Consider the following 27186-nt stretch of genomic DNA (forward strand, 5'->3'; position numbering starts at 1 on the left):
TGGAAAGCGGAGCAAGCGTGCTCCTGTCTGCGCCCCCCGGTCACGGTCCGCTCCTTGGAGCGCCCCCGGGGCACCTGCCGCCTTCGACTCTGAAGAAACCACCGGGCAGCCCGGGAACCTACTTATATACTTGCGCACCACATCTTTTGCGGGCGAGTGTCTACTCGGGCCCCAGGAGTGGTCCGATCGTCAAAAACCTCACCAGCAGGACTCGGGGGAAGGCACGGGGAGTGTCCCCTTCCCTGGTCTCTGCCCTAGGAGCAGGACGCTCCTCTCTTTTTGAAAAAAGGCATTTTTCCTTAAAAATGGATAAGGGAGACCTCGACGGAGGTCCCCTTACTCTCGCCCCAATAATTGTTTGTTGGGCCTCGCCTAGCTCCCACCCCACAGACAGGCTGTGAGGAGGCAGAGGCAGGTCCCCACCAAAATCGCAGGCCCCCAGAGGGGCCCGTTTACTGCAAGGAGAGAGTGCCGACCACCCCTCTCCCCCAGGAGCACCGCATGGCCCCTGTTGTGCGCACAGGAGCACTGGGCACCCCCTATGCTGCTCCTTTAGGCACGAGGAGTGGCTCTTCGTCACAAACAGGTACTTTTCAGGTGTTTATAGGTTTCCTACCTGCTTTGGTGACATTACATATATGTGCTGAGTTCCTTTTATGGGCATGACATGCTGATATGTATTTTTTATGACTTGTGATATGTACTCCAATGTTCCTTCTATGGGTATTTATAAGGTATTCATGATAAGTGCATAGAATTCTTACTGTAATTCCTTACTACTGCTTATGTTGCAGAATCCTGAGTACTTACGTGTTCTAATGTGACAACTGGGTATTCTTGCAGTGTATTAGTAACTTTTGTAACGTTCTGACAACTGCTAAGGTAGCAGGGTATTACTTACGTGTAATGTTGGTCTAATTATGTTTTGTGCAATGCAGTTTATTTTTACATAGCTCAGTGTTGTGTTTACTTTCTGGTGTACATTTTGCATCACATGTGTTATGTGTGTTGTGCAAACGCTTTACACATTGCCTTTGGGTTAGGCCTGACTGCTCGTATCAAGCTACCCAGGGGATGAGCAGGGGTTATCTTGGACGTGTAACTCCCTTGCCCTGACTAGAGTGGGTGGGTTCTGCCTGGCTTAGGTGCATACCCTAGCCAACCAGAAACCACATTTCTAACATATTGCATTAGGCAAAATACTGTAGTGATGAAATTGAGTTGAATCCAAAGAGATTAAGGGAAAAGGTAATGGTGATGCAAATCAAGTCTTCCCAAGCAACAGGTATGCAGGGATCGCAAGGAGTGGTGAACGTAGGAGGAATGCAGGGCAATATGGTGCCTTAGTGCTAATGTGGCTGATGTTCAGAACATGAAGAAAATGCTTCCTTGTCATGCGTGCAGCAACGTTGGACATTGGAAACAGGATTGTCTCTATAGTAATGTCAATAATTTGGTGTAAGGTGGTGGTGTTGTACAGATGGTTGACAATAGTCAATTTCATAATCAAAGAGTTCAAAGGCCACAAAATCAAAAAATGAATGTTCCTACTAGAGCAGTCCAAATGCAAGTACCCCAGCCACAAGCACAGTTTCCCCAACAGCAAATTCAAGCCCTACAGCAAATGCAGATTCCACAAGCTCTGATGGCACAGCAACAGATAATGGTTCCTCATCAGAAAGTGAACCAAATAACAAAGGCAAATGTGAATCAGTTAATCACACAATACCCATTGATCGATTTCAGTGATGATGAAATGAGTGAAGAAGATATGAGCGATAGTTCAGAAGAGGAAGAATGTGTGTTGGCTACCTCACTGGAGGTAGATCAGCATGGTCCTTATGTGAATGAGAGTGTCATAGGCCATGATGTTTAATTCCTGGTTGACACTGGAACAACTCATTCCACTGTCAGACCTGGAGAAGTCCCTAATGTGCGCCTTTCTGGAAGGACAGTTCAGGTAGTAGGAGTAGCAAACCAGCATTTAGTAAACCCCATTACAGAGACCATTCCAGTTAAAATGGGAACCTTTGAGGATTTGATCTGATTCATAGTTTGTGATTCAAGTCCTGAGAATCTGTTAGGAAGAGACTTACTATGCAAATTAAAATGTTTCATCACTTGTACACATGAAGGGATAGCAATGCAAACCAATAGCAATGATGAGACTTCCAGTCAAACTGATGAAATATATCCTCTCATTACACTGTTTCCTGCTATGACACTTAAAGACCTGGCTGAGAGTTTGGGATCTCTCTGGAAAAGATATTGGACTAGTCAAAGTATCTATAAAGCCAAATGCAGTTTTCCTCAGCACGCCACAGTATAACATGACCCCCAAATTAATTGAAGGTATTACCCCCGAAAATGCAGATTTTGCTGAGCAGGGAGTTCTGAAAGAAGTGATGGGCAGCCATGTAATTCTCCAATTATGGGACTACAGAAGCCACGTGGAAAATTTCACATATTACAGGATTTGAGAAAGGTGAACGAAATTGTGGTATCCTGGTTTCCGGTAGTGCTAAAACCAACATTGATTTTATACCAGATTCCATGTGAAGCAGAATGGTTTTCAGTTATGGATTTCTAACAGGCATTTTTCTCAGTGCCTTTACATAAGGATAGTCAGTTCCTATTCTCATTCCGATTTGGCAACCATGTGTATTCATGGTGCCGCACTCCACAGGGGTTTTCAGAATCACTGCCCATTTTTTAGGGCCCATTTTTAATCAGATTCCGTAAAAAGAATTTAGGGCCAGATGTATCGAGCAGTTTTGCTCATTCTGTGTCTATGGGAAAATGTGTACATACATGTGGCCCTTAGTCTTTGAACATGTCATTTCAGTCTGCTTAAGTGCAGTACATTTATGACCTCATGGTTGCATCCAATACATGTTAACCTTGCAGACAAGATACCATAGAGTTATTGAATCATTTGAGCAAAAACTGACATAAGGTTTCCCCTACCAAGTTACAGTATTGCTAGAAGGAAGTAAAGTATTTGGGTCACGAAACTGAGAAAGGTGCAAGGCAAGTGTCCCAAGAAAGAGTTGCAGCAATTATACAAATGAATCCCCCAGTTACATAGAGAGATGTTGGAATGTTTTGGGGAATGGTGAGCTACTGTCGCCAATGGATCCCACATTTTTCAGTAATTTCAGTAATTTCCAAAACATTGCAGAAGTTGACGCACAAAGAAGTTACAGATGATCCTGTAATGAAGAATGCATGAAAGCTTTCACTGAGTTGAGAGTTTTTTGCAGAGCTTCAGCTTTGGGAATGCCTGATTACACGAAAGGCTTTTCACTGTTTTGTTTTGTCATGAACATGATGGTTGTGCTCTCTCTGTTTTGACACAGTAACATGGAGGAATGAACCCAACTGTGACTTATTTTTTCACCACATTTAATCCTATTGCTGCTGCTTTGCCCGGCTGTTTAAAAGCTGTGGCTGCTACTAGTGTAAGCATAGGTCAATGCAAAGGCATTGTGATGGGACATCCTTTAACTGTTTATGTCCCACACTCAGTTGAAGTTCTCCTGACAAGGACAAAGACCCAATATTTGACCAGTGCGCGTCATACCCGTCATGAGTTATTGATTCTTGCATCCGCTAATGTTGTGGTCAAGAGGTGTGCTGTTCTGAACCTTGCTGCATTATTGCCTATTGATGTTAATGATTCAAATGATGCTAATGAAGTGGAACATGACTGCCTCAATGTCACTGAACTATGCACCAAACCCAGACCTGATACTCAAGATACTCCTTTAGAGGAGAATCACCAAGTTGTATGTGTTGATGGCTCCTGTTCAAGAGACAGTGAAGGTGCTCTGAGAGCTGGTTATGCAGTATGCATTTGCAACCTCTCAGGAGTGGTTGAAGTCTTGTGGCTTAAAGGAATCATTTCTGCCCAAGTAGCTGAATTGGTTTCTCTTACAAGAGCATGCTGTGTATCAGAGCAGCTCAAAGTGACAATATTCACAGACTGTTAATACGGATTTGGTGTTGTGCATGACTTCGGGCAGTTATGGTACCAGCGAGGTTCCATGACATCATCAGGATCACCCATTCGAAATGGTGAAAGAATTCATAATTTGTTAAATGCTTTGCAGTTACCTGAGAAGATTGTGGTTGTAAAGTGTACTGCCCACCAGAAGTTAAATGATTATGTATCATTGGGTAATATATATGCTGACCAAATTGCCAGATATTGGGCACTTTATTCTTTATTGTATCACCTTCCATAAAGAGTGGAGTGGTGGAAGTGACACTGGTAAGACACATCAAAGTTTCTTGATGTCAGTAGTTGATACCTGGGCTGAAATTAAGAGATTACAGGAAGAGGCAACAGAGGAAGAACACAGAGGCTGGACAAAAGCAGGTTGTGTTCAAAGGGAGGAAAATGATGTTTGGATGTCAAATGAAGGGAAGGCTCTGTTGCCAGATTGTTTGTTGAACTCCATGGCAAGGTATTATCATGGTCAGGTTCATCTCAGGAGAGATGCAATGATTCCCACATTCAAACAGACATGGAATAACCCAAGATTTAGATTGATTGCGGAAGCGGTCTGTCACAGATATGTTACATGTCAACAAATGAACATAGGGAAGTGCACAGTGGTTAATTTGAGCCATATAGGCAAATCAGGAGGTCCATTTAACAGAACAGAACATTTAACATGCAACTTGATTTTATTGAGATGTCTGCATGCAATGGATTGAAGTATGTTTTGGTTGTGTGTGTGTTCTCCCACTGGATCAAAGCTTATCCAACACGTAAAAATGATAGACTTACTATAACTAAGCTGCTGCTTAGGGAACTGATACCCAGGTTTGGGTTCCCAACTTCTCTGGAATCAGATCGAGGAACTAATTTTAATAATGAGATCATAAAATTGTTGTGTGTAGCACTGACATGGAGCAACAGTTGCACAGCAGTTACAGACCAGAGGCATATGGATTGGAGGAACAGATAAATGGAACACTGAAAGCTTGTTTGGCAAAGGTTTGTGCCTCTACAGCATTCAAATGGCCTGATGTATTGCCACTTGTCCTGGTAAGCATCCGTAGCTCCCCTAACAGGACGACAGGACTGTCTCCCGAGATTCTTCTGGGGCGTGCAATGAGGTTAGCAGCAGTACCTGCAAATGCACTTGTGAACATAACAGATGACTTAGTGCTGGATTATGGCAAAGGTCTGTGTTATATTTACCGACATACAGTAGTGTCAGTGTCCTCGCGATCCCGCTGAGAACACTGTGATCCGAAGGTTCTCGGGATCGCGAGGAGACGCGATGTTCGGAATCAGTTGAGGGAAAGCTTTATGGAGTGTGTGGCCTGTTTTTGGTTGATGGCATCTGGACCGGAATAAATCTTAATTTACTCTCTTCATATTGATTCTGCATCATTATAACACTGGCGACGAGAGTCTGGAGGGGACAGGCGTTACCATCAACCTCTCATGAACCCACGAATCTTACTGTTTAGTCACGCCAGTTGACTGCTGAGCGTCGTTGTCAACAGGCCAAACATTCCTGATCTTCGTGACTGAGGCTGTCTTAATTGGGACAGTGAAACTGCTGATATTTCTGGAGGCGCTGCGATACTCGACACAGTGTTCAGGTGGGCTGCTTTTCATGTGTGCAATGCGACTTGCAGGAGTTTGACTTGTCCGTGAACACTGATACATTTTGGTGTTATTTGGCAGCCATTTTAGGTGTATTATTTTTCGTCAAACCACTTGATTAGTTTATTGCATTCTTCAGCTGTAAAGCTATTAAGCTCCTTGCACCAATTCATGAACTAGCTGGAACTGTCGATTTTTACAAGTATTATTATTGTCACAATGGCAAATACTACAATGTCACAGCCTCCTGCATTTTTATCGGACAAAGGTGACCCAATCTTGCCATGGAAACGCTGGAAAAATCTATTTGATTCCTATTTAATAGCGATTGGAGGTGAAAAGTTTTCCCCTTTAAGGAAACAAAGTGTACTTCTGCACAATTTAGGAGTGGAAGGCAGGAATATATATGACAGTTTGGAAATATTGCAGTTTGGTGGAGCTGAAGGTGAACCAAGAGATGTGTACGAGATGTCAACAAAAATGTTAGCACTACACTTTGAATCCAAGCTAAATATAGTCCTTGAAAGACATAAGTTCTTTGCCAGAACTCAAGGAAAAACAGAAAGTGTAGGAAATTTTGTTGCTTCCCTGCGAACCTTAGCGCGTACATGTGATTTTGGTGACCTAACTGACTCTCTTATCAGAGATCAGCTAGTGCGTTGTACCAACAATAGACGTGTACAAGAAAAGTTGTTAACAAAAAACCCTGATCTGAGAGAGGCGATTGCAATAGTGGAAGGAATGGAAAGCACCAGCAACTGGATTAAAGAAATGCATGATCCTGGAACACACTCTGTCTCTGAATCTGATACTATAAAAGTGACTAGTGATCATGATTAAGTGTTAAGAGTCAGTTTCGACAACAAAAAAGGAAAAGAAAATAAAGAAATGCGATGTTACCGTTGTGGCAACTCAGGACATACTGCTAACAGTTCAAATTGTTATGCTAAGAATTCTGTTTGTAGAAAGTGTGGAAAAAGGGGCCACTATGCAAGGGTTTGCAAAGCTGAAAAACAGTTGAATGTAGATTCTATTACTGACGATATGGGCAAAATGGTGTTCTGCGTGAAGTCTGGAGATGATTGTGTTGTAAACAATGTAGGAGCTGTGGATGAGGGACCCATAGTTATGCCGGAATGTGCTGTTAGAACAGATGACAAAGTTGTTAAGGTGCTGGCAGACTCAGGATCTCCATACACCATGGTAGGTGACAAGAATTGGCACACAATATTTGGCAATGAATATGGTCCTTTAGAAGAACCTGATATTAGTCCGGTGAGTTATGGTGGCACCAAGATTGACATAATAGGTTACAAGGTTATGACAATTCAATTTCAAGATAAAAGGACTGTAGGAAAGGTTTATGTAGCCAAAAGGGGGGACAATTTGTTGGGTTGGCGACATCAGCGGGATATGGGTATTAAGTTAGATCCTAACGCTGCATGTCAAGTCTTGGTGGTGAATGATCAAGATACCAATTGTGATATTTTTGAGGAATTTCCTTCTGTGTTTAGTGATAGGCTGGGGTGTCTTAATGGTTTTGAACACAAGATAATTCTCAAGAGTAATGCAACTCCTTCGGTACAGAAAGTAAGAAAAGTCCCAAGATTAATGTTAGAACCTCTCAAGAAAGAACTTACAAGATTGTTGGATTTGGGCGTAATTGAAGAAATTGAATCTTCTGAGTGGTTAGCCCCAGTAGTTTTGGCACCGAAGGAAGGTGGGAAACAGATTCGCATGTGTGTGGACCTCAGGGAGCTCAACAAACACATTTGGGTGGATCGTCAACCTTTGCCGAACATTTCGGAAGAATTATCAGGGTTGAATGGCTCAAAGTTTTTCAGTGTTCTTGACCTATCATCGGCTTACCACCAAATTGTCCTCCATCCTGATTCTAGACATTTGACGTCTTTTGTGACGCTGTTGGGGGCGTACCAATTCTTGAGGATGCCATTTGGGCTAGCCTCCGCTGCCGCTTGTTTTCAACGAATTATGAAAAAAGTTCTAGAAAGTGTAACTGGCATTCTATTTTTCCAGGATGATATCTTGGTACATGGAAGAACGCTAGGTGAACATGACAATATTTTAAGAAGAGTTTTAGGGAAACTGTCTTCATCTGGTTTAACTGTAAAGATGCAAAAGTGTAAGTTAAGGGTCACTTCTGTTTCTTATTTGGGTCATACCATTTCAGGTGAAGGCATAAAGCCCAAACTGGAGCTAGTCAATTCCATTATCCTAGCTCCTGAACCAAAGAATAAAGATAGTGTATGATCGTTCCTGGGTTTGGCGGAGTATTACTCCAAATTTATTATGAATTTTTCTAGTATAGTTCAACCTTTGAGGTCTTTTCTTAAAAAAGGTACTGAATTCAATTGGTCTGAAGAGTGTAAGGTGTCTTTTGAATTGGTGAAAAACAGTATTAGCAAGATGCCGACTTTAGGGCATTTTAACAGTTTTGCTAAAACCATTTTGTATACTGATGCAAGCATTAATGGATTGGGGGCTGTATTAACTCAGAAGGTGGAGAGAGAAGAAAAGGCTATTGCTTTTGCATCCCGTTCTCTTAAGGATGCAGAACAGAATTATTCGGTCATTGAGAGGGAAGCTCTTGCTTGTTCTTGGGCAATCAAGCATTATAAGTTTTATTTATGGGGTTTGCCTTTTGTAGTGAGAACTGACCATAAGCCCCTTATTCAAATTTTTTCCTCAAAGAAGAATGAAGACTTGTCACCCAGAATAAAAAGGTGGGTTGAAGGCCTATTAGACTACAATTTCCAAATGGAATATATACCTGGTACAAGGAACTGTGTAGCAGATTTCTTGTCTCGAGCCTCCATTGACAGTGGAGATGAAAGGTTGGATGATGTCGGAGTAATAAATTGGGTGAGAGAAAAAGCTATATCTGGAGAGGTATGGAAGAGTGCGAGAGAAGAAGATCTTTCCAGGAAGAAACTTGTTGAATTTATTGTAAAGGGGTGGCCAGAATTTAAAGATATTCCTGATGACTTGAAGGGGTTTTGGAATGTACGAGATGAAGTTTGTTGTAATGATGAAGAGTTGTTTAGAGGGAGTAAAACTATTCCTCCTATGGGTGTAAGGGATAAGATTGTCAATTTAGCCCATGAAGGCCACATGGGTAGAAATTTGACTAAATGTAGGCTTAGAGAAATGTATTGGTGGCCAGGTTTAGACCGAGATGTTGAGGCTGTAGTTAAAGACTGTGTATCCTGTGCACACAGTGATAAATGCAAGTCTGTAGTCAAAACTCCACTTTCCCCTGTTAATGTACCAGAAAGACCTTGGATGAAGTTGGGGCTTGACTTCAGGGCCCATTTCACTTATTACCTGCAAATGAACGTTATGTGATGCTTCTGGTAGACTATACCTCGAAGTGGGTTGTAACAAAGTGTGTAGGCACTCTAGACACTATTACTGTGATTGAATTTCTTAAAGAGGAGTTATCGCGTGAAGGAGTGCCCAGTCAATTAGTGACGGATAATGGAGTGCAATTGACTTCTCAAGAAATGCAAGATTTCCTGAAGTCGTTGGCTATATTACATCTGAGAACAGCTCTGTACTTACCTCAAGCTAATGGTCTTGCTGAAAGGATGAACAGAATGGTGAAATATTGTGTTCAAGAGGCTGTTTGGACTAGAATGCCTCTTCATGATTTGCTTAGAGAAATGTGGTGGGCACATCGCAACACCCCTAACATGGTCACTTCAATTTCTCCTTTTGTGTATTTAAGAGGAAGAGTGGGTTGTACTAAAATGAATCCTGCATGGATGGATGGAATGTTGCGACAGTCAGATCAGCTAGGTGAGAAGTTGAATAAGGGTCCTGAATTGAGAAGGTCTTATCAGCAAAAGTATAAAAATAGATATTATATCAAACATAATGCATCTGAAGTAAAATGGAATGTAGGTGACAGGGTATTAGTGAAGAAACCTGGTTTTGGGAAGAAAGGGATGTCAGGATTCATGGGTCCATTCTGCATCAAGGAAGTTAGACGGAATGTTGTGATTTTAAACAATGGTGATGCATGGAGCATGTCCAGGATTGTAAAGTGGAGTAAACCATCTGGATCTCACAGTCAGGACTTGCGGAAATCTCATGTGCACAGTGGATCCAAGGACTTTCTAACTTCTGGTGAATCCAACGGACTTATGCATCAAGACAACATGCCCGAAATTTCTACTGAGTTAAAAAGGAACCTCAGAGTTCATCGCAAGCCACGTTGGCTAAAGGATTTTGTGTCTTGAGACATATATTTGTTTTATATACTGTGTTTTCATATTTTTCTGCACTTCCTTTCATTATTATCTCATAATTGTTCTGTATTCCTATTTAGTAGTTGTTAAGTAACTGTACTATTTAGTAGTTGTTTAAGTAAGGGGGATGTGTTATATTTACCGACATACAGTAGTGTCAGTGTCCTCGCGATCCCGCTGAGAACACTGTGATCCGAAGGTTCTCGGGATCGCGAGGAGACGCGATGTTCGGAATCAGTTGGGGGAAAGCTTTATGGAGTGTGTGGCCTGTTTTTGGTTGATGGCATCTGGACCGGAATAAATCTTAATTTACTCTCTTCATATTGATTCTGCATCATTATAACAGTCTGGCTGATGTTGTTCTCTCTTTGTCTTATCAGGTTGAAGCAGCAACAGTTCAAATTGCTCAAGAACAGTGTCACAACATTGAAAGTTGACGACTGGATTTTAGTTAAGAAGTATGTCCAGAAGACTCACCTAGAGCCGAGGTGGAAATGACCATTTCAATTTATCTTGGTGACGACAACAGCTGTGAAGTGTGCTGGTTTTCCGAACTGGATCCACGCAAGCCATACACGCAAAGTTCTGTGTCCTTTGGAAAACACAGAGTCTGATTCCGCAAGAGCAAGACTGCTGAAGAAGGGGTTTGGCTTGACCAAGCTGTGAGGACGGAAAAAGCAGTGGCTGAAGCAGAAAATGTGCAAAGTGGTGAAGGTGCAAGCAGTCTCAATGTAGACAAAGGTGCAAGAGAGCAAAGCAAAGTCAAAGTCAGTTGACTCCTGCCTGCACAGCAAACGTTGTGAATGCAGTTGCACCCTAAAAGAGAACTATGAAGGGAGATAAATGGCCAGCAGCTGCACATGAACTGGTTGCTGATAAACTCCCACCAATAACAGCGGCAGTTGAAGAGTCAAATCAGAGTGAAGATGAAGATGGTGCTGTAAGGAGAATGAAAAGGAAAAGAGTGCCACGTCCCAGATACTGTTCATCTGAATGGATCTATCTTGTCACAAATTAATGGGAGAACACATTTATTGCCATTTGTTTTGACTGTGAGAATTCAGTTGAACTTGAAATCGCATTTGAACTGAGTTTTGAAATATCCTTGCCAATTGATCAATAAAGACATTACACTCTGGAAGTGACCATAAGTGATCTTCAGACTCTGTTCTATTAAAAATGAACATTTGAACTATATTTGAGAACTTTTAGCTGAATTCAAAGAATATTTTTTCTTCTTTTTGGAGATTGAGAATGGCTGTACATAGTGCAAACGACACTGAAGAGTCGCTTTATTTTAATTTTGCTCACTTTTTTCTTTTTTTTTCTCCTCTGAATCAATAGAAGCCATGAAATCAGCACAGGGAAAACGCATTAAATGTAAATATGTGTATTAGTTTGGTTATGGTATATATCATTGCATGTATTTTATTCATTGCAGGAATGAGTGTTTCAATGAAAGGGAAGATGCAAAGCACAGCAACTCCAGTGCAAAGAATGACAACACCCAAAAAGGATAAGTTTTATAAGGATGAAGGATTGCTTCATTTAGATGACACAAAGGGAGATTTATCTTCCAATGTTTATTATAGTTTGCTGTATGTGTACGTGGACACAATGAATGTGTGTGATTGTTATGTGTGTTCACAAATTCCTTCATCAGTACAAGAAGGGATCACTTACCATAGCTTACCACTAATTTATGGGATTAGTTGGAGTTTATTATTAACACATTTGTACAGTCAAGAATACATTCAGTATTTCTATTCTAACTTGGATTTATTTTTCTCTTTTGTTGCCATCAATCAGCATTTGAGCAGCATTGCAAAGGCTGAGAACATTGATATAGTAGGTGGAGTCTTTGAACCTACACTGACATTTGGAGCAGCATATGCACAGAGGAATAATCTAACATGTCTTCTTACACAGGTAAAAAAGGAGTTCATTAATCAAGTTGATGACAGAAGAAAGGCAATGAAATAAAAGGTATATAATGGTATACTTACCAGAAAGAAATTCACAACACACCAGATACACAAGCACGCTTAGCTTTACATTGGCAACATGTAGGGAAGCTATGTACATATAGGCCGCAATCAAAAGCTGATAATAAGTTTGTAGGAACGAGTGAATGCAGACGTGTTTTTGTTTAAGAGTGTATGGGATTTTATGCTAAATGGACAAGACCCGCTGTACCTGGGGTAAGAACGCATATTGTAAGTTACCAAACGGTTGGTATGGCACATGCTATTTAGGAGTGTTTTTTTTTTCAAAAATCTGCTAAGTAGATAATATTGACTATCCAGCAGGGATTGAGAGATTTAAAATGAGACTTAAAATAGGAGCAAGTGGTTCAGAGATTAATGGAGACATTTTTGGAGCTCTTATTCCATCAGAGGGTGTGATTTTGAATGACATAAAGGGAAGGAAGTTCTCAATGATTGTAGATAAGATGTCAACTAATGTCAACTGATTGCTCCTAGTGGACACAAAAATGGTTGCGACAAGGTGTATGATTTTGCAGAATCACCTTGCGTTAGACGTCCTTTTAGCAAAAGAAGGCGGAGTCTCCCGCGTTTCAAAGTAGCAGCACTGCTGCACTTACATTCCCGATAACTGCAGGGAGATATGGAGATACTTATCTAATCTGCCAAGATTAAAAAATGACTTGAATGACCTGAAGTAGGTAAATGTTTGGGAGACACTAGGTGAAGGATTCTTCAAGATAGGATATTGGTTTGGATATTTGGGAAATGGTTTTGAGAGGTTCATCCTAAAAACCTTTATTGATTATGACGGTGTGCATAATTTGTTCACTTGGATTTTGCAAGACTTACAATTTCTGGAAAAGATAAAGAGTAAAGAATAAATAAAAGAGGGAAGAAATGGAAGTGGAGAGTATGAGAAACAGATATCATCAGACAATGAAGAGAATTGACAATTACTGCAGACCTGGATCTATGCGTTATCAAACTACGAAGTTTTGATTTGTGTCATTGTAAATGAGAAGAGTTCTTTTGTGACAGCCTATACTGCCATCAGAGGAGGGAATGATAGAGATCAAATTTTATTAACACACTAGTGGCATAGAAGTTAGCATAGGGGGACTAATGAAGCTTCATTAAAAGACTAACATCGAAATTAACGTGGAAATATAAAATGTGCATGTTTAAATCATGGTTAACCACGTGGCTGCCATTCGTATTAGACATTGCGTTTAACATGGAAATATTGTATACTTATATTAAATTAATTATTAATGTTAATTAACGTTGCAAAAGTGTTTTTATTAAGATGAACAGTAGAATGTAAGTATTAAATGAATATGAATTAATCAAATTATATTGAATTAAACACATTTTATTAATGTGAGTTGCATGTATGTTAAGACAGTTTTAAATAAACGTTTGCAATTAAATAATTTGCTTTGCATATTCAATTATGATTGTAAGGTGCGCAATAGGATTTAAATGTATTATTTGCATTAATGTGTATTAAGGCTTCTTAGCTTGATTGAGCCTGAGAGATTCATCTTGCAGTGGCAGTGGAAAATCACTTGTCTATTCTGTTCCCTCTGACCTAAATGCTTTTCCTAGGTTGCTGATGTGATGTTGAATGTCCTATTGTATTGAAGGCGAAGAAGATGTTTTCTGTTAGCAATGTAACATTATTTGTTCTAGCTGTCGAATAGAGCAGGGAATCTATGATTCTCATGAGAAATGTTTCTTTTATATTTTGTCAAAAGAGAGGATTTTGAAGTAACAAATAACTAGAAAATGTAATAGTTTGGCGGAACTGTGTGAAATAATTGAAATGGCAATGGACTTTTGCTGGAATAGTTGCAAACGTGATGGTGCCATCGACAGCCATTGGACATTGAATCTGAAGCCTGAAGTGAGCCCACCTGAAAGACCAATCAGGAGGATTGTGGTTATTTTAATTAGTGAGGAACTGTGGAAATTGGAGTTACTTTGTGTGAGTCCACTCCTACTTGAAGTCTGTTGCTGTCACCTTCTGTCCCTTTCCAACCTTCTGATGAGTTTTGTCTTAGTTTAATTGCCCCATTTGTTTATGGAGCTCAATACTAATGTGCCCAACTAATTCTGAACTGCTGACTTGTCCAATGTGCATCTCGTGTTCTGTATTATCCTGATGCTGCTGTCAGTTGACTTTGAGAGAAGTGACCGCTCTTGCTGACAAAGTATTGCTGTCTGCTGTCCCATGAACAGAGGTATAACTAAATGTGATTTCTTGTTTCTTTTCAGCTTATGTACTTCCCCCAGCATATTTTTATAGTGTGCTATCCTAGTTAAATGATTTATCCAAATTATTTTTGTCTTTTTTTTGCTTTTGTCCGCCTGTTAGCCCGCTCCCACACATGCAAGACCTAATTCGTGTTAGAGATAAAGATAGCCCAGCTCCGAAATTGATTGTTAAAACATTTATTTTGATGATTTACTGATGTCATCATCATCATCTACTTCGAGATCTGAAATTATTGTGCATATTGTAGTTCTGCTGATCTATGTTATTCTTTTGAAGTATTTGACAGATTGATGTTTAGTAGGTTAAATCTTTTTAGACGTTTTGATCAGCCAATGGTTTTCATGTATGTTTGTAACTTAGTTATGCACACCATATGCGTAACTATGATTATGGGATTGTAATAAAGCTTTGAAACATATTCAGTTGGAGTTTGATTTAGAGTCAAGTTGTCCATGGTGTTTAGAATTGTTTATGGTATAATGTCATTGATTTGTGATTGAATGAATCTGACTACAAAATCTCTGCCAAGTCCAAAGGTCTAGTCGACCTCTATCGGTGAGAATAGTGAAGGTGTCTTACCAGCGCATTTGTGGTTGCTGAACCCGAGGTGGGAAGAAGACCTCTGCGAGCGCGCCAACAACTACATCAACAACTTGCCCACAGTCTTGCTGTTGTTTTGCTATGATCCAGAAATGGTGCAACTTCCACTCTGTCACCAGAGAGAAACAACCCATATTTTTTGAGTGTGGGGGAGTCCCATATACCCAGGGAACATTTTCCTCAATGGCCACAATTCATTATTATAATTCCTATTCTTATTAGTAGTAATAGTAGGATTAATATTATTATTGCTAATATTATTATTTACAATCAGCTTTTCAAATTTGGATGAACATTGAAAGTTGAATGCTCACTTCATGATCACATTTAACTTACAGGATAGGAACATAGTCTACTGTATTCAATAACTGGCTGTGGGAAAAACTGAAAAGTAACCAAAAGACAGAAGACAGGACTTACCATCACTGTTCCAGGGAACTGTCTGCCTATTATGATCACCAGTCCATGAATGGTAAATTCAACAGTCCTAGTGAATGTCACATACTTGTTGCCCCGGTGCTCATTCTGTACATTCACTTGAAAGTCAACCAGATCCATAGTCTTGTTGCCCAGTGCAGAAAACTGATAAACACAGTCACCTTGGTACACAAACCTTTGCCCATCTAAGGTGTTATAATGTGGGTTTCCAGATATCGAACATGTGCCATAGCTGACTGGATAGCATCCCCTCACTCCATTTACTGTTCCACACTTCTCTGAAGCCTTGCATTGAGTGGCTCGACACTCTACTTGCTTGGAGGCAGGATTACAGGTGCAGAGCCTCTCGCACTTGTCGTCTTCCCAAAAGACCTGGTTCTGAACGTAGGGGAGTCCTTTGTAGGTGCACCCACAGGTGCTCTTTGGGACACATTTGCCCAGGGTCAGCACGAAGCCCCCGTTGCATTCACAGCTTTCCACACAAGGGTCGATGCATTTGGTAGAAGCAGCATCATCCTCACATGTATTTGGACATGCGGTTCCACAGACCTTATATTGACTGTTTGGGCCACAATCCAGTGCTAGGAAAAGTTAATATCATAGTCATGAGAATATTTCATGTATATTAAGATGAAAGTTTAATATTTCAAGGCATGGCACAACAGACACAAAATATTTCAAGTCCACACAAAATGTATGCCTACCCTAGGGCTAACTCTACACTAGATGTATGTCTACTCAGGAGTCGAGGCTACACTAGAAATATGTGTACCCTATGACTATGACTATACTAGGGTTATGCCTATACTAGGAGTTAGTCATAAACTGGGGTAATGTCAACATTTGGGCCTATGCCTACACTTAAAATATGCATACATGTGGGCTACGTCTATATCAAGGAAATTTATAAACTGGGGCTATGTCTACAACAAGGTTTTGTCAATTCAACACTGTGACAGTAACTGACAGAGGGCCAAGACCACTCAGGGGCTATGTCTCCACTGGAGCTGTCTAAACTGGACGTTAACCCTCATACCCAGTTCTTAAATGGGAGTCAAATAGGGCTCTGATTGCACTCCCCTTGAAGCAGTGCTTAATGTGTAAATAAATAAGTGCCAGGGCTCTTGCCAGGAGACCACTGCAGCTTGCACCACACATTGCCCCTGAAGTTCAACGATAGCAATCTCCTCGAGCTGTGCCACGCACAATATCCCTAGTGCTTTTAGGTGATTACTGCAGTGGCTTGTGGTCCCAGAACGCTCTTTGCCTCAAGGAGGGGGAGGGGCCGTTTCCTGTTCCCCATGTGTGCACTATGAAAGTGCCCTGCCATCTACTGTGCCGCAAGTGATTTTGGTGATTGCTGCAGGAACTTGTGGTCCCAGAACTCTCTTTGCCCAGAGAAGGAGTGGTTGCTTCCTGTTCATGCATCAGGCACCATAAAAGCACCCTGCAGCGGAGCAGGCAATTTTTGGTGATTGCTGCAGGGACTTATGGTCCCAGAACTCTCTTTGGACTGGAAGGGGGGGGCTGTTTCCTGTTCCCTGTGCTGTGCTATAAAAGCACCTTGCCACCTCCCACAGTGCTGGATGCAAGCAGATTGTGCCTTGGCAAAGCTTGGGCAAAGGGTGGGTCAGTCCTGCACCCATTAGCGACAGAAAGAGGCAGGGCCTCCACCCTTAGTTCTTCCTTTGGAGTTTTCCGGCGACAACCCTTCCGGCTGCATCAGATGACTTGGGGGATGTTTCACTTATAGTGGAAATGGGCAAATGGGACGCCCAAGATAATGCCAGTGGGCTAGGGCCAGTTGGGAACTGTACTAAAAGACAAGCAGCTGCCAACTGCACATTGGATGCAATGACAAATTGATAGAGGAGGTGTTGGGTATGTTGAATAAAGGGAAGGACCAGTCTGTGTTTTCTCTTTCTGAATCAAAAATTATGCATTTCTTTAAGGTTTAAAACAAAAGAGGAACTATGACTGAAGCAATTCCATGTCCAACCACCAAGAGGCCTCAATCGTTCCCAACCTTGTTCTGAGCCCCCAAACCATTATAGTTGAGGCGGAGTCCAGTTTAAGATGCACAAATAGCTATTCTCCACTCTCAAATATGGTAGAGAAACTTTCTTGGCCATATATCAAAAGTATAGCCATTAAAGAGTTGGGCCTGGAAATTGTACATTAAGAGGGCACTTGATGCCATGAAAAAGGCGATTCAGTCCTTAAACCTAAGAGCACAGGAGCTTACTGAGTCAAACAAATCTTTATCTCATCAACTAGAGGCACATCTGGCCGAATGATGGGCGAATAGGCCAAATTATCCAAATCGTCAATTAGCCCCTGGGAGCAATACTGAAGGGAAGAAAATTAATACAGTGTCTACCATCTGCTGCCCAAGGTGGCCTCTGCCCTACCTTCAAGGCAACCCATCTGCCAAAAGTGGCCATCTCATTGAGGACGGGCATACCAGCTATTCAAAATTGGACATGCCACGAAAACACAAAAAATCTTTAAGGCTTCAATGCACCAAAAAAACTCACCCATTTGTTTCCTTTCCAATAACATTCCGATTTCTCAGCAAGTTGAAATTGATGCCATCCATACTTGCCACAGATGGATCGCCAAGCTGCCAACTCCCAATCTTTAAGTAAGAACCTAACAGCATTGCCACGGTTAGTTAAGTCTTGCACCATTTTTATGACAAGGGTTCCTCGACCCTCGCCAGACCAAAGGGAGTCAATCGAGTCTCTGATTAATAAGATGACGCATTGGATCCGCTACAAACAAAAATGCTGCTCATTGATTAATTCAGATATTGTTTTTGCCAACGCCTGACCAATAACGTCGGCTCGTATGACAATTTAAAACTGATTCTGATAAACCTGTCTATTGTAGATGGGCTGCTGGCTCTAGTGGTGTGGGGTTTCCCTCCCAATGATAAAGATATTTATTAAAAACTGTTCTTGATTGCCTTAAGACCAGCCATACCACATGCAGCAGTTCGTGTTTGACCCAAGATTTGAGGATTCTATCACCACTAAGCCTACCGAAGGAAAGGGAGAGGCCCATCCCAGCAAGTTCATCTAATTATCTTAATACAATGAACCCCACCATCTTCCCCGCTCAAAGAGAACAATTGGCTATCTAGCACTCTCCCAAGCATTTCTGCCTCTACTTGCTCAGCTACTGGTAGTGTCCAGACTCTGTCCCAGAAACTGGGAACTGAACAGGCACTCTAATTTTCACAGGATCTCCTAGCCAAAACTTAAAGAGCGTGAGAGACATGGTCTCATGCCGCGTACTTTCTAGGAACCTTGCTGCTTGAAGTCAAAGCTTTCAGACCCAACTTGGGCCCTTTTCATTGACACATTTGAAATGTATGTGCTCCAAGAAACATGGTGCTTCGAACCCACTCTGAGGTGAGGATATTAAAAAAAAATTCTGCCTAGTCATTGCCAAAGGGAGTGGTCGTCCTGTGGGTGTCTAGTTATTTGGGTGAAAAATTCACTTCAATGTAAAATCAAGAGGCTCACTGAGAATTCACCCGATATACTTGGCCTTTCCATCAGCAAAGATGAAGCTTGTGTTTATGTGTTTAATGTATATAACAAGCCAGTGGGCATTAACAAAGAGCCAGCTATTTTAAATTCTATTGATCTTCTTATAGAGGCACTACGGGTGGATGACCTCCTGATAATTGCGGGAACCTTCAATGTGATGTTCAAACCATTAGATCATTTTCCAACGATATAACTGAGGAAGAGGATGCCTTATGGTTTATTCCAAAGCTAGGTATTCCAGAGGTCAAAGGAAGCTTGATCCTAGCTAATCATGTCCTGGCTATGACGCTGAAGGTGGGGCTTAGAGCTTGTAATAGCAGAGCTCAGTCAGATCAAGATGGTATTCACACTTTTATAAGGCTAAATCAAACATCATGTACAGATTAAATTCTCTTATCCCTCCAGACAGGGCCCTGTTTGAAGTATATGTCAATCATAGAGAGAGGGGACATTGGCCACAATGCATTAAAATTAGAGTTGAAGGGCCATGTGTTTCCTGGTCCTGGGGAAGTTACATCTAGCCCTCTGGGCGATATAATTTTATCCATTAACAAAAAGGCATTGAAATGGGAGTATGTGGTGGGCCACATCAACTTATTAAGACAGGTGTACCTCAAGGTGGCTAGTACTCTGGAATCAATGAGCACCCTAAGGCACCAAGCGACTAGTCCTTATTTAATCATGGCTACCCATGATCAACTGTTCACATCACTGAAAGAGTTGCTTTCTAAGGAGACTCTAAAACAACAACCTAAACTCCCCTCTCATATAATGAACAATGTAGAACAGCAAAAAGTTCCATACTTAATTCTCTAAAAACTAAAGACCAGAGCGATATCTGCCTGGCACCAAGGAATTATAAAGAAGTGTTGGTCCAAGGCAAAACCTGTTTGGAGGAAGAGGTCAGGTGATACTTGGTTAGAGCAGCTAATGAAAGAGACCCTAAGGCTTTTTGGGGCATAATATCACATGGTAGTCACTATGCAGTCTCACCAGTGGTCTTCCATGTCAGTCTCACATCTGGGTGGATCACTTTGAGAAGCTCTATTCAAGCTGTGGGGCTGGGCATAGTGAAACTTTAAGTCAGGGACTTGCAGACCGCATAAAATACCAAGGGCCTGATTTGTGAAAAGTTAGTGCCGCATTTACGTCATTTTGTGACGCAAAAGCAGCGCAAACATACAAAATCTATTTATATTTTGTACGTTTGCGCCGATTTTGCATCAAAAAATGATGTTAAGGCAGCGCAAAATTTTCATAAATCAGGCCCCAGGTGCTTCATGTGGTCTCTACCACTGACTCACTTAAGGCCCTTAAATCTATATTTTCCAAGAAGGCCCCTGGTCTTGACCGCATACCAGCAGATCTGCATGCAGTTGAGCCTGATATTTGGGTCCCCTATCTCAGTATTATAATGAGAGCTATTCTTGATGGTTGTCCTAGCCCAAATTCCAGGCAGGATGCTAAGATCGTTCCATTATTCAAGATGGGCCATTGGAATAATCCCAGCAACTACAGACTCATCAGCATTACTGATGGGTTTCAGAGGTCCTTCTGTCAAGTTTCAAGACTTGTCCTCTGAAAATCATATCCTCACTGATTGAGAACCAGGTGGGGATCAGGCCGAAAATGGGCACACTTGACCAACGTCTGCGTTTCAACATGATATGCTGGAAAACAGTAGTATTAGGGAGGGGCCTATTGTATGTGGCCTTTGTGGATTTAAAATCTACATTTGACTTGGTCCCCCGCTAAAAAACTCTGGTAGATGCTTGAAAGAATGGGAGTTCGGACTCACATCTTAGATGTAGTTATAAGGCTCCATACAGAGAGCCAAGCACGAGTCAGGTATGGAAATAAGGGGGAGCAGACCAATTCCTTTAAAATTGAAAAAGGAGTATGCCAGGGATGTGTCCTGGCTCCAATACACTTCACCCTCTACATTAACAACCTGGCACATCCCAGACAATGATGATCTGAAAATTGGTGCTGCTGAAATCTCTACCATAATATTTGCTGAGGACACCCTCCCCATTTCAGAAACCCTTGCAGGCTTACCGCTTTTTGCAGTTTTGCAGTGAAAGAAGGTTTGAGTTAAATATCGCCAAAACCAAGTTTATAGAGAGGTGAGCTCAAGAATAACTGTGCGGGCATGCCACTCGATCAGGTCAAAAATCTTGTTTATCTGGGAGTAAATGTGTCCCCCAGCTTTGGCAGGAGGGCCTAGATGTCTAAGAGTGCTGTTAAACAGCAGGAACGTAGGGCTGTGATCAAGATGGTAAAGGTAACTAAATCCAAGAATCTCTCCCCTGAAGTTGAAATATACAAAGTCAAATCGAAAAAATCTGTCCTTTATGGTGCTGAATTTCAGGGTCTTGAGTGTGTCAATGAGCTCACCATGATGGCAAATAGGTTCCTTACAGCTCTAGTCAATTTACCACTTCTGTTAGATATGTGCCTCCATCCAATTTCTTTTACTGCCAAACTAAGGGCCAGATGTATCAAAGATCCATTTTGCGTTTCGCAAAAGTGAGTTTTAAGAAATCGCTATTTAATAAATGCAAAATGCGATGTATGAAATTTGCAATTTGGTATTAGCGATTTCTTAAAATTCGCAATCGCTAAAACCGAATCGCAATTAGAGAATGTGACTCCATTCATCCCGATGGGCCTGTAGGCCCATAGGTGTGAATGGTTTTGCATTGCCAATTTGCAAATTCCAGTTAGGAATTTGAAAATTAGGTAATGCAAACCCCAGGATGCTGGGGGCCTAAGGCCCCCTCTGATGCACCCCAAAAAATATTTGCGGACATGTAAAGCACACTAGGGCTAGGGGCATGTGTACGCTACATGTCATTTTTAAAAATGCATTTATAATGCATTTTTTTTAATTGCACATGCTTACCACCAAATTGGATTTGGTGGTAATTGCATTTCCTAAATGCCCAATTCTCATTTAGGAAATGCTTGATACATGTGCTCTGGAATCGCAAATAAGGATTCCCTATTTGCAATTTCCTATTTAGAGAATCGCAATTTGCGATTCTCTAAATGGTGTCGCAATGTTAAGGAATCGCTATTTTTGCGCTTCCTTAAAATTGCACAGTGAATGCCTTTCATACATCTTGAAATGCATTTTTGCATTTTCAAAACTGCAGAATTTTGCGATTCGCACCGTTTGCGAATGCAAAATTGCTTGATACATCTGGCCCTAAGACCTTTATTGTTTTGGCATCAACTCTGGTCTACTGCAGAACTAGAACCTTATAGATATCCCCTTAGGGAACGTTTAGACTCAGGGGGCCATTTAAGGATCGTTTGGCTGAACTTCATCAAGAACCTGCTTTCCACTTTAGACCTCCACACATTCTGGGATAACCCAGATGAAGCAGTTGATACATCTAAGCAACCGATTAAGGATCGATTCAGAGATAATTTCTGGATTAGGAGTTTAAACACTGTAAACCAGGCAGTCTGAGGGACATATTTCTTGATCATAAAATAGGTCCAATTTATGAGACTTCCTTTGATAAAATATTGGGTCCTCTGGCTAAGCAGCTGTACATAAAGTTCAGATATGGGTCCTTACTCATTCTCAGTTATATTGCCACCTGAGGATGCAACTAGGGTCTGTCGAGTTACCATTTTATAGGCCGGGAGAATATGTATAATTTCCTCCTTTTCTGCAAGACGTACAAGGTCCCTCAGAAAAAGTGGATACTACCATTGTGCAGATTACTAGGGATTAGGCAGCACAAGGTAGCGCTAAGAATTCTACAGTCTGATACCAGGGAAGTAGGAGAATGTTTAAGTCAGTTTCAGTTGCTACCTAAAGGAAGTATTGATCCTTTTTATATTTTTTAAATTATTGTTGTGTTTTTATAATGGATGCATGTTTTATGGAACAAGATTCTAAAATAAACATATATACATATATATATATTCATTCCTAGGATGTTGGTGTCTAATATTCTGGGTGAAAGCCACTTTATCGTTTTGAGATGGAATCAAGCCTTCAGCATAGCAGTCATAAGCTGCTTTATTAGTTGAATTTGGTCCTCTTGCTGAGGGCCATACCAATGAACAGTGAATTAAAAAGAGCCACCCCTGGGAAGAATAACTGTTAGATGATAGGCAAAACATCAGTTATTTTTTGCATTTTTGTATGCACTATTTTTTCTCCTTATTGGTACTCTATGAGCTGCAATTTAAAGTCAGGTGTCAATACTCTCTGAATTGTGCCTGTGCTTAGCCCTGTGTTACCCTCCTTTGTTTATAATACCCCGACACTGATATATCGTCTATCAGTCCCTTTCATTTGTAATTTACTTTGCGCTTGTGTTTTCAGTAGTGTTCTAAAATTGCTATGTAAAGCCCTCTGAAGCCCATTGGCGTCTGCCATTAGTACTTTGAACCCTAGCTGTTGTGGCTAATACAGTTCTCTAAGCACTACATATTATCAGTGATAGACCACAGTACACTTACGACATCCTGCCGCTCTCCTCCAATCAGCAATCTTGACTCCGGCACTCTGACACATGTCAGCGTATCCCTTCAGGCTCTGACAGGCTGCTTGCTTGTCACCTTTATTCAGGCAAACATCATATATGCAGTTGTCCAGGTAGGCTTGAGGGTCGATCTTAGCGTGGCACGCGCTGAAGGGCCCGGCTATCGACTTGGCTATCAACCCACAGAAGCCCTCGGCCTCTTTTCTTTTGGCATGGCCAGGAGGGCAGTCATTGCATTTACCATTGCAGTCGTGCCAGCAGTGACGGTCGCCGTCTTCGACCTTCCAACTTGCTCCAAACTCCTCAGGGTTAGCAGCCTGCTTCCCTGCTGGGGTAGCAAAGTCGTCTATGGGGTCTTTGTTTTTGTTCCCGCACAGGCCGCAAACGCTCTCGGTGTAGCTGTCCTTGATGGCCACTTGCAGCAGACTGACCCAGTCGAAGTGCACTGTCAGACCAAGCTCCAGTTTCACCACCGCTTTCCACCCACACTGGTAGATGTACATCTTTCCCTCAGCCAGTGTAACAGGGAGGCCTGATTTCACACCATTCACCTGAGGGAGCAAAAACATAAGAAAGCTGAAATCACAGCTCAGTGAAGCATCCCAAAGCAGTGACTGTAAATTATTCCATGAATACACAGTGTCTTTTAATATGGACTATTTAACCTATTTTAAAGTTATTTCAAGCAGAAAACAGAGCTCAATCTGAGCTGCACCTGTAGTTAAAGCTATCTTAAAGATTTCTTAAACGGCACAGGAAAGTAAAGTCAAATAAAGAAGAGAACAGATGTCCATCTGTGAGATGCACAGGTAAGCAAATTTATCTTAAGGACCTGTTAAACTGCATAGACAAGTAAAGCAATTTACATAAGAGAACAGAGTTCCATCTTTGAGATGCACAGCTAAGCAGAGTTATATTAAGGATGTGTTATACTGCACAGGGGAGTAAAGTTGATTTAAAGAAAAGAACAAAGTTGCTCCTGGGAGATGCACAGAAATGCAAAGTTATCTCAAAGATCTGTTAAACTGCATAGGTAAGGAATGTAATTTAAAGAAGATTACTGAGTTCCATCTGTGAGATGGACAGATAAGTAAAGCTATAAAACTGAGTTCAGTGTGTATAGTGTACACATGCAGTTGTCATGAAGGGGCGTGTTAGACGGCTAGAGGTTCTGTGACATGTTAGTTACTCGTGTGTAAAAACTAGGCCTAATGTATGGCATGCAAGGCTTGTGGCATTCACATAATGCAGCACAGTAGCTTTACTTGCCTAGCTGTTGTGTGATTTCTCTTTTGTGTATAGTGTTTGTGGGCAAGCACCGCTGGGTAGTGTAGTGCAGCGCATCTCAACAAGCATTAAGAAGCAAGTGGGACTAGCAACACAGGCGCGTTCCCACCTTCCACACAAATCACTGTTTCTAACACAAAATTGTATGCACATGGAGCACGTTAATGTTCATGCTTCAGGGTAGCCCTAAGTATAAATGCCAATTGACAGTAAAGTTGTGATTCAGAGTCCATTGAGGGTCAATTTCACCTGCAAATATCATAAGAACATGCCCATTCCTGTGGGGATAGACTATTTGGGCCCAATTTAATTCTTGGTAATAAGGATACTCTGTCGCAACAATGACAGAGTACCCTCACCACCAAGAATGAGCTCCACCTGCTGCATTTAGATGTGAGTGGACCTTTGAATTTATCATGGCGTAGACTACTCTGTTTCCACCATGATTAATCCCATCCAACAGCCCTGGAGAGTAAGGGCCATCGGAGAAATTACCAAATATCCACCCACCCCATTTGGATGGTCATTTTTTCACTTCCATACAAACAGGTCTCCTTACCGCCAGGACAAATCTGTCAGTAAGGAAAAGTAAAAACATTTTCATGCCTCCCTGGCATGGGAGAAGATGAGGGAAGCCTGGTAGGAGATCATTTATAAATTTGGCTGACAGAGTAGTCATGGCCTGGCAAATGTAAAGTCCTCTGCCAGGCCAACGGTGACTACATCATCTGCCAAAAATTAAATCAGGCCCTTAGACAGCCCTATCGTCCCCAGCAGAGCAAGCCAGAATCAAGGATTGATTTCATTGCCAATTCATAACCAAGTGTAGTATTCTCCCAAGTTTCTAAAATATAGTTCATTTCTGAAACATCTAGGTGTAAGTAGTGCTAAAAGTGTTGGAATGTGCACCAGTTACCCCATTTGTCATAGCGGGGTATACCCGTAAGTGAAAAACTTTCAAGTGAAAGAAAAAAACTATATTTTAAAGTGATAATCATTTTTTTCTAATTTAGCAATCATACACATAGTTATATCACACAAGGCATAACACCATACACTTATCCGTCACATTACAGAGGTTTGAGTGGTTACGTTTTGTAAAGTGTAACTTACACCCATGCAGAAATATGCATTTGTATTTGTGTAAGTTGCACTTGTCTTCAAACACATGTTCAATATTTTTATTACTATATCATTTTTAAAGATGTAATAAACATTATTATAGTCTAGCAGTTTAAGAGATGTTTGTATTTTAGTAAAGTGCTAACTAATATGTTTCATTTTGAATGCATCTATTGTGTTATTATTGTGCATTTTTGTTTTCCTTAATGACTGTATTTATATTTTTACTTAATTCTATTTTAATGGATTTTTTGTTTACTTTGTATGTATTATTTTTTTAGATGTAAATGAAAATATTACATTATTAGATTTTGTTGTGGATAACAAATGACCTGATACAATTTTGTTTCCATTCTATGCATTACCGATTGTATTGCATCTATTTTGTATCTAATTTATATTTCTTTTTTAAAATGACTTAAGGCCTGATTATGGTTGAGACCGCCACTGCTGTGGCGGTCCGACCGTCACATTTCGGCCATGGTGGTCAGACCGCCAGGGTACTGCCATCTCCGCTGGGATTGGTGATCCCAATGGGTTAACGGCGGGTGCAGGTCGCAATCAGTCAGGGTGGCGCTGCATGCAGCGCCACAGTGCTGATTACGACCTGGTTCTCCGCCAGCCTTTTCATGGTGGTTTCATCGCCTTGAAAAGGCTGGTGGAGAACAGTTGCAGGGGGGCACAGGTGGGCCCCTGCACTGCCCATGCATTTGGCATGGGCAGTGCATGGTCCTACTGCCCAGCTCGCTCGCAGTGCTTACTGTATGCTGTGCAGACAGTGAGCATTGCAAGGCTGCTGGTGACCCCTGTGGGTGACAGCATTGCCGCGGGTCGTACTCGCTGCCACCTTCTGGCTGGGCTGACGGGCAGAAACCTTGGTTTCTGAACGTCAGCCCAGCAGTAAAGTCGTAATTGGCCTGGCGGGGCAGGTACCAGTAAGGAGGCAACCTTCCCATCGGAAGTTCGTCAGAAACCTCTTCTTGTCCGCCAAACTCATAATGAGGCTCTTAGTTATTTGATTAAATACAGCTCTATAGCAGAAATGTGCCACAGTTATTTCTGCTGCACGTATCACATTCTGCCATTCCCTAATGTAGTGGAACAAACTTATTTGACTTAGTTTTTCTTGACAGTATGTGTTAGAAATGGGGTTTCTGGTTGGCTAGGTTATGCACCTCAGCCAGGCAGAACTTACCCACTCTAGTCAGGGCAAGGGAGTTACACGTCCAAGATAACCCCTGCTCACCCCCTTGGTAGCTTGGCACGAGCAGTCAGGCTTTACCTGGAGGCAATGTGTAAAGCGTCTGCACAACACACACAACACATGTGACGCAATAGCCCCACCACAAAGGAAACACAACACCAGATTATATGAAAATATACTGTATTGTACACAACGCAATTATCAGACCAAACATCACATATCAGTACTATCCTGCTACCTTAGCAGTTGTCAGAACGTTACACATTAGTTACTCTGCAACCTAGCAGTAGTCACACATAACACAATT

General features: G+C 41.5%; 1 protein-coding gene across 1 annotated transcript in view; it reads right to left on the bottom strand.

Moving 5' to 3' along the window:
* The window catches only part of LOC138247078 (IgGFc-binding protein-like), a 289562-nt gene that overhangs the window by 16736 nt on the left and 245640 nt on the right, over positions 1–27186 (bottom strand). The window contains exons 5-6 of the mRNA XM_069201823.1: positions 23244–23817; positions 15184–15782 (exon numbers count right to left, since the gene is read on the bottom strand). Coding sequence (XP_069057924.1) covers positions 15184–15782; positions 23244–23817 — 1173 coding nt within the window. The remainder of the gene's footprint in view (positions 1–15183; positions 15783–23243; positions 23818–27186) is intronic.

This window comes from Pleurodeles waltl, chromosome 7 (assembly GCF_031143425.1).
Source record: "Pleurodeles waltl isolate 20211129_DDA chromosome 7, aPleWal1.hap1.20221129, whole genome shotgun sequence".
Taxonomy (NCBI): Eukaryota; Metazoa; Chordata; class Amphibia; order Caudata; family Salamandridae; genus Pleurodeles; species Pleurodeles waltl.